Source organism: Polyodon spathula, chromosome 13 (genome assembly GCF_017654505.1).
Source record: "Polyodon spathula isolate WHYD16114869_AA chromosome 13, ASM1765450v1, whole genome shotgun sequence".
NCBI lineage: Eukaryota > Metazoa > Chordata > Actinopteri > Acipenseriformes > Polyodontidae > Polyodon > Polyodon spathula.
In genome coordinates, this window is record NC_054546.1 from 9,745,792 (window position 1) to 9,754,107 (window position 8,316).

At 35.4% G+C, this 8,316-nt stretch overlaps 1 protein-coding gene across 2 annotated transcripts; it reads left to right on the forward strand.

Moving 5' to 3' along the window:
* The first annotated feature begins 2,158 nt into the window (after window positions 1–2,158).
* On the forward strand, window positions 2,159–8,316 carry spef1 (sperm flagellar 1). Of its 2 annotated transcripts, none has more exons than XM_041267596.1 (7): window positions 2,159–2,352; window positions 3,002–3,113; window positions 3,746–3,911; window positions 4,178–4,220; window positions 6,929–7,019; window positions 7,155–7,257; window positions 8,202–8,316. In XM_041267596.1, exons 1-7 carry the CDS (start codon window positions 2,244–2,246, stop codon window positions 8,313–8,315), a joined length of 738 nt encoding a protein of 245 aa, XP_041123530.1. In that variant the 5' UTR covers window positions 2,159–2,243; the 3' UTR covers window position 8,316. The 2 variants fall into 2 exon arrangements, with proteins under 2 accessions (XP_041123530.1, XP_041123531.1); XM_041267597.1 differs by having other exon boundaries at window positions 3,047–3,113.

An 8,316-nucleotide genomic window follows, 5' to 3' on the forward strand; every position in this document is an offset into this window, starting at 1 on the left:
TGTGCCTTTCCTGCCTTGATGTCCAAGTGACTCAGTGCACATTTGCTGCTGACACTGCCTTCGACAACAGGCGATGAAAAGTAAAGAGACATTCTCCAAGAGTGCTGGGGTTGGGGTGGGAGGGGTAGCATTTTAAACCAAATGGGTGTTTATACAGGTTGTGTGTTTTCATTCTATATTGTTAACTTATGTTTGCCTTAAAAAATGAACCCTGCTGAAGAGACTTTGCTGAAATAGCTCTGGGTCGAGACCTGACCAGTGCTCTTATAACAGCTTCTAAGAAGGAGTCAGCTCGGCAGCATGATTGTTCCAGTTTGTCTCCTACATAACAAGAGGAATGACACCCTTCTCTCCTCTGTGCTCAAGAAGCCTGAACATCCTGAAAGTATAATTGGTGTTGTAATATTTCATTTATGAGGATCATGTATATTAATTATGTGATGCTTGTCATCGTGTAAGGCATTTGCCGTCCCTGTAAATGTTAAATGAGGGCAATGGAGCCAAACTAAGAATCCTTGATTTTGGGTTAAAGAATGAGAAATGTATGCTACAGTGATATTTGACATCTGTTGGGCAATTTTAATTACAACCAGATTTCTTGAAAGCATAGATATCATTCCTCAAAGCTCCTTTTTTCCATTCTGTACAGCACAGGGGTTCATTCTTGGTGTGTTATTGCAGTTTTACTTATTGATTTCGTTTGTAATGTACTGTCACAAGCAGTCACATCCTGTTACAAAGGATCACTTTCCTGTTTGCAAGCTGCATTCGGATGTGTTTTGATGATGCATGTTTTAATATAAAGTCATGGAGAAGGGATGGGATTGGTTTAGATTTTGCGTAATTTATTCAAAGCCTTGTATTCAGCAGGACTGAATTAACATTTTCAGAATAGAAAGCTGAAGGCATAATTTGTATTAATAAATTATTTTGTATTGAATTTTACACAGTTGCTTTCTAAGGCATACTTTGTATTAATAAATGAGTGTGTAATGAATTATACACAGTTGCCTTGTTTTGTATTGTTATTATGATTTTTCACTACCTGCTAAAGAAACCTTTGACATATTTTGCAATGTTTGCTGAAAAGCAATATGCTGGTACTGGTCAAAGTTATGAAACAGGTACATTATTTGAATTTTGATGTGATAAATACATTTTAAAAATCAGTGTTCTTGTGAGCTATCCTGTTTATTTCAGATGTATCAATACTCCTTATATAATTTATTTGTCTAGAAATATTAGGTATGATGTACTGGCTGCACATTTAAGTTTCAGAACTTATCAACGTATTGACGTTAGCACCCTTGCCAAACAATCATTTTTAATGAAGTGGTAAAGTCACCAGCCACTGATAAGTATCCTGTGAATGTAGTAATAACAACACTTGCCTGATTGTTATCCTTAATTTAATAGTTCAAAGCATATGGGCCCCCTGTGAGTGTTTTAAGCCTTAACACCTTATCTTGCCAGCCTCCAGGCCCCAGGTAAAAACATTTCATTGAGTCACCACAGGGGTCTGCTTGATCAATCAGAATCTCAGGCTTTTATGATATCACTCCTATTTAAGAATTATCCGTCTCACACTAAAATAGCAATTATAATGTATTACATCACCACCATTACTGACAAAACAACCTCATTATTGTTAATTTCATTGGCTGCTGGACCAGATGAGAATGCTCACAAAGTTATGTGTAAAAAGAGCATCATTCTGTGTATACTTTGAAGTCATGCTTTTAGGCCTACATACTGTATATATGTCGCCATTGATTCAGAAAAAAATATGTTCTTCAATTTGAGTATCGAGGAAGATTAAAACCCATTGTAAATATTATTGACACGACTCCTTGAACTAGCATAATAGGCATCTATTTGAACGCCATTATTGTCTGTCATAAAAAAACGCTAGCTATTGTCCTAATACAATTAGGCAACACAAATATGTAAATGAAAGGAGTCAGACTAAGCTTGTAAAACAAAAATGTACTCGTATCTGCTGAATTTTAGACAATAACACAAAATTATCTTTAGCCAAGTGGTGTCCCCATGCTACTTTAGCCAGAACAGTAAATAACAACCTTTTTGTCCCTTTCCGCGCGCTATACCGTTCAGTCAGCAGGGCTTCGGTCTCCTAGCAACTGCTACAAACCTTGTAGTGCGTCTTTTTTTGCAGAGCAGTGTTCGTTTCATGGTGTGATTTTAGTTTTCTTTTTGTTTGTTAGTTTATATTCTTAGCAATAATGAATAGTGATGAAAATCAGGAAACGTTACAGGAGCTTTACGCATGGATCGACCAAATTCCTCTCTCCAGACCTAAACGGAATATAGCCAGGGATTTTGGTGATGGAGGTAAAATGATTTATGCTGCTGACAGACACTGTAGTTATCCAGCCTGAATCACACACATATGACGCGATTCATTACTACATTAGGAGGCCGAGCGAACTGAACACATATACAAATGTGGGAATTATGATTGTATAGTCTTGTTTTACTACATGTGTTAATCACAGCTGCTGCAGCACTAAATAGATCAAAGCCGTATTTCACTTTAAAGTCTTTTTAAAAGTGTATTATTAATGCCAGAGTCTGGCTGTTCTGTTCTGATACTTGTCACCATTAAATTTTCAAGGTTTAATTTCAAAATTAAAATATCTTAGACTTCAGTCTAGATCAACATGTAACCAGACAATATGAAAAGGTGGCAAGAGGAAGTTTTTGTCATGCGTGATATTATTGTTGTTTTCAATGAGTGTGATAATTATATAGAACCTTAACAACAGTTTCTTAGTAATTAATGGCGTAAACAAGTCTGTAACAAGATTTTTGGAACTTCACTAATTGATTGACTTCTATTTAAAGAAATAGTGTACTGTTGTTAATTTTGGTTATTTTGTAATTCATACGCTTTTTGTTGTACTTAATGTGGCATGTATTGTCAGGTCTTGTTTGTGCTCCATTCATTTTTACATACAGTATTTTCTTTTTAATGTATTAGTTATGGCAGCAGAGGTTGTGAAGTACTTTTTTCCAAAACTTGTAGATCTGCATAACTATATACCAGCAAACTCCACCCAACAAAAACTCAGTAACTGGGGGACATTGAACAGGCAAGTAATGTTTCAAATATCTTTTGTCAACATTACATTATAACACAGATATTGACCAAGGGAACTGCTGATGGCCTACATTTTCATCAGTATGGTGGAATGTATGAAGAAAAAGAAAATGAAGAGAGAATCTTTCACACAAGTGACAATATTTGGCATAGCATAACTTTTATTGATGGTCTGTGTTTGTCCAAACAAAAAATAGGCCTACATGTTTGCAGTTACAATGGTGAAGTAACAGCGTGAAAGTCATGTAATTACTGTTAGACAGATACTCAAAGATGCATGCAGAAAACTCAAATTTTCTTAAGACGAGGGAAACAGACAACGGGCATTGGATGTTGTGACAGCCTTCTGCCTCATTTATCTTCCATTAAACCTTTTGGGATGCACAGCAAAAGCTCACTATGGGACCCCATTCTCAATTCATTTTATCAGATTAATTTATGGGATCAAATCTGCTCAAGCAGAATTCAGGTTAGTTGCCTGTTGTTTGAGAGCCTGATACAATAGTGGTACACTTATTCCATTACATGAGGGATGGAATCATATATTTTAAAAAGTGTATATAGCATGCAGTTAAAGCATCTGTCTGGATAAAACTATAACACTATGTCTTTATTCATTCTTAGGAAGGTGTTTTCCAAGTTTAACTTTCATGTACCGGAAGAAACTGTAAAAAAAATTATTTTAAGTACAAACGGAGTTATTGAAACTGTCCTCTGCACACTAAGAGATAGGATTGAAGAGAAACGTGCTGGAAAACCCCTCACTCATATACCCCAGGGGCAACTGCAGGTCTGTTTAATACAAAGTGCAACCCGTTTTGTGTGTCTGCTTATGATTCAAATTGCTGTACTGTACTATTTCTCTCCAGATAGTTGCACATGATGGGACTTGTATCCTTTTTTTTTGTAGGTAGAGTTATGGAATTCCAAAAAATCTGTACTGAATATATTTGTCATAAAATGCAGTACATAATCCATATTTTTAAATTAAATGTGAGAATTAGGTTTAAGCTTGACCTGTAAAATAAGTCCTTGTTTTTTTTTTTTTTTTTTCAGGATTTGGGATATTACAGTATCACTGATCAAAAGCCATCAGAAGGTAAGATACTTCGAAAATCGAGTGGAAACACAGTGTTTCTAAGTGGGTAACACAACATTTTCAACGAGTGAAGACAGGGCAATTACTGTGATTTCAAAGCTTGCTGAAGCCGTTATGATGTCACTGCTACAAACTGGCCTTTGAATTGTGCTCTATTACCAGTATTTAGATAGGTAATAAAATAATGCAGGTTTAGTAATTTCTTGAAAAAAAAAAGAATAGCTTCAAAATACATTATAGGAAGATAATTTGTCATAAAAAGCATGGGGAATAGATAATAGGATTTCCAATCAAAACTGATTCTAATTTACCTGTCATGTGTGATCTGAACCATGATGTATGAGTAAATGGTTTTGTACACACCTATGAATATGGAACTTCCCAGTAATCTGTCTCTAGTATACCCATGGATGTCTCCAGAGACTCACTGTTTAATGCCTTATTCAAACTCCCAAGACCACTACTGCTCTTACAGTGATTAATGCAACACATTAGAAGAACTGTGTGAAAAACAATGTATCATGTTTGCCACTTTTGTGATGTGCTCAGCTGTGCTTTCAGGAAAATAAAATGCTGTCAGGAACTGTGATATTGATTGAATCAGCAGTACTATGCTTTGTGGTCTGGGGTGAAATCAAACTGTGATGCATGTTTCTTACACAAATAAGAAACAGCCAGTAATGGTTCTTTGTAGCTTTGGAAAAATGCAGTCACTTTTTGTTCAGTGATTATAAACAGTACTGCATTAGTTAAGCTTTCTTAAATGCACTTTACCTGGAAAGCTTGCTAATGGTCTCGTGAGAAAAGGGGGTTAAGTGCTAGACTGCCATATACAGTTTTTTTTTTTTTTTTTTTTTAAGTTTTTCAAAGAATTTTATTTTACATTTTGCATTTACAACATTTTAAAATATAACTTCCTGTTTTTAATTTGTTTTCCAGCTACTGTTAATTAAAAATGAACACGATTGTTGCTGTAGATAAAATTGCTGACTCTGTACCACACCCTTTACTGAGTAATTGTCTGCATTGTTTTTTACTCCCAGTATTAGATATTATGAACAATTTTCTCACATCTAATAATAAGTGAAGTTTGCTGCAGCTGGGTATCAATATGTCTATCAAAGAGCAAAAATCGAACAAGTTAGGCTCTTCCCTTTGCCTCTTTACTACAATGTAATAACTTTCTTTAGACTGTAGTGGTTCCATGCATGTTTAGTGTATGTTGCTAATTGTGCTTCATTATTATGTTTTTGGCATTTCCTTATTGTAGATACTGTGTTTTTACATTGAAAATGAATCAGAACTCTAAATAATACATTATTTTGAGAAGTTGCCACACCTACTCCAGTTCTTACTTGCACTAAAACTAACTTGTTTCAGCAGAAGGAATAGAAAGACATTATCTGTCCTGTTGTATGAACAGATTGATATGAATTGATGCAATACACAGTTCTTTACATGATTAAAGGGCAATTCAATTATACAAAGACACTTGCTTATACACCGTCTATAAAGGACTGGTCTAGCAGGGTAAAGTAGAGAGAGACTGGTCCTGTTTTTGTTAATTTATTTTTGCTGTCATGTTACTGCTGTTTAAATCTTAACAGTACCGTATTCTATTCTGTTTCTTATTTGCACCTGAGAACACCTGACCAGTCTGTATGGTTTCAAACATTTTCTACTTAGTTTGAGACCTGAATCCTTTCCATTTATGAGGTTTAATAGACCTGTTTGACTCCATTAAAGGGATACTTTAGTATCTTTCATAACTGTTTTAATATTTTATAGTATGTCTTCTATATGATTCTGTGTTGTTGTTTCAGCTTAGAACATGTTTAACATGTTTGTTAACTGTTTTAGAAAAAATAGCTTCTGTAAAGATTCTTCAAGGCTGGTTGTGTGGAAGTGAGGTAGGCAAGCATATTAGTGTACTGTGTACTGAAACCCACAGAGGAAGCATCAAGGGAGACTCACCCATGCAGACTCCTCCATGCATGTATTTGCAGTTTACAAAGGGGATCTATGAAGTTGCCTGTTTGACTCTCCTCAGAATCGCTTATAGATTATTAGCTGATTATCAGTGGTTGTGGATGGATGCTAGATACACACTGAGGTTACTGTATTAGTTGTACAATTGAATTTAAGTAAAGCATTTGATGGATCATTGTTGCATCAGTCTTACATTCTGCCCTTTTGACCTCTGTAAACCACTTACAAAAGAGGGGCCTAATTAGTTAAGACTCATTCAGTCCATCGTTAATCTAGGCCAGGCATTTTCCATGAGTCACTATGGGCAAAAGTCTAAATGAATGTACGTACCGTCAAGGGGATCAAGAATCACAAAATTAAATGAACAACATTACACATTTTAGACAGTATATTGCACTTCACAGCATGACATCAATTCAATATTAACTCACACGACTTGTACACATTATGGAGTTCTCATGATTCACAAATCAGGCCCAAAGATAAGGTTCTAGTAGAAGCATCATTATTTATGCCTGTTTGCTGAATGGGTTAATCTCCAGTAAAATAAAACTGAACTGAACTGAACTGAATGCAGTGTTTGTCTTAAGATCACACACCGAGGGACCTGGGCATAGTGAGAGTGTTTTTTGTTCTATGAAATTATTTTTTTTGCAAGCCAGAAACAGCAGTGAGTATGTTGTGAGAACTAATGAAGCTTTAAGTCTTTTTTTTTATAGAATATGTACAGATTCCCATGCAGTCCAATGATAAGCAGTCCAATATTCAAATGCAGAAGCAAGAGGAATGGAAATGTACACAGAGAGACAGGTATGTGTAAAGGAACATAGAGGGTTTTTTTTTGTTCTGATGTGTAAACATCACAGCAGTAAACCAAAGCAATGTGTACTTTGATATGGCAGTTGAGCCTGTTCATTCAATTCATGTGTTGTTTCTGTCTCCCAGACTAGGACACAAGGTTAACCAGTATGGCCACTTGGATCCTTCAGTACGTCTACTAATGGAGGAAAAAGAACAGGCCTTGTTATCGCTACAGGAGACTGTGGAGGTGGGTCATTGAGAATCACTAAATATAATTTTAACCTATTGCTCTAGTTTAAATGTTTTGTTACTGTACGATTATTTTGCTAAGAGCAAAGAGAAAAGGATGTTTTGAAACCCTGCAAGGAGTATGTTCTTAGTCTTGATTTGTTATGCAGTTTCCGCTTAATGATGTGGATATCAGTAGAACAAAACAATTTCAACTGTTCTGATGTTTCAAGAAACCAGGATGTTTTGTTGATTATGCTGATATATTGCAATTGAACAACCAATCCACCCAAGGGATTATAGTGCATGAACAAAAATCCATTAATCTTACAAATTGTGCATTTCCATTTGCTATGCAGATCTGACATGTACGGTTTTGTAAAAAGCATTTTTTTTTAGCAAACATGTATTTTCATTTTTAACAGTCTAATTTGATGTCATGGTATTTTAAAGAAAGTTCTCAATTTGGACGCTTCACTTTCAGGTACAGTAATATGTTCTCTAAGGTCATTTCATCTCAGTGTTGTCTTTGGGGTCAAAGCATGTCAGTGTTTAGAGGAAGCAGCTGGTTGGTTACTGAGAGGAAAGAGTTGGGGACAATCTTAGTCTCTAGACAAAGTGTCCTGAGAAATGGAAGAACACCTTAAAGTCAGGCATGTAGAGAGAGCTTTATGTAAACTAGTATGGTAACAGGTGTCATTTAAAACATTTAAATGCATGTTTGTAATGACAAAAACCTGACAAGTACATTTTATGGAATTATTTCATCGGCTATAGTGCTTTTAAACAAAACCAGTTAAGGCTGGGAGCACATTACTGTTTTCATAATAAAAGTATACTATGGCAATTTTCTCAAGATTATGCTATAGTTTTATCATAATCCTGATAGTGATGCAGGTTCATTGGAGCCAATCAAGTGGACCTTTCAGTTGTATTTTCTAATTCCTGTCTATTTATTTACAGATTTTGCAAATGAAAGTGCACCGACTGGAGCATCTGGTACAGCTGAAAGACCTGCGCATTGAAGATTTAACAAAACACTTGGAAAAATATAAATCAAGACCTTATATCAAATGAA

What these genes read in the sequence shown, in the direction of transcription:
- spef1 (XM_041267596.1), top strand. Translation starts at nt 2,244, where the DNA reads ATGAATAGTGATGAAAATCAGGAAACGTTACAGGAGCTTTACGCATGG. An exon ending in AACTGGGGGACATTGAACAG is followed by an intron (nt 3,114 to 3,745) that starts GCAAGTAATGTT and finishes ATTCATTCTTAG; the next exon opens with GAAGGTGTTTTCCAAGTTTA. An exon ending in CGCTACAGGAGACTGTGGAG is followed by an intron (nt 7,258 to 8,201) that starts GTGGGTCATTGA and finishes ATTTATTTACAG; the next exon opens with ATTTTGCAAATGAAAGTGCA.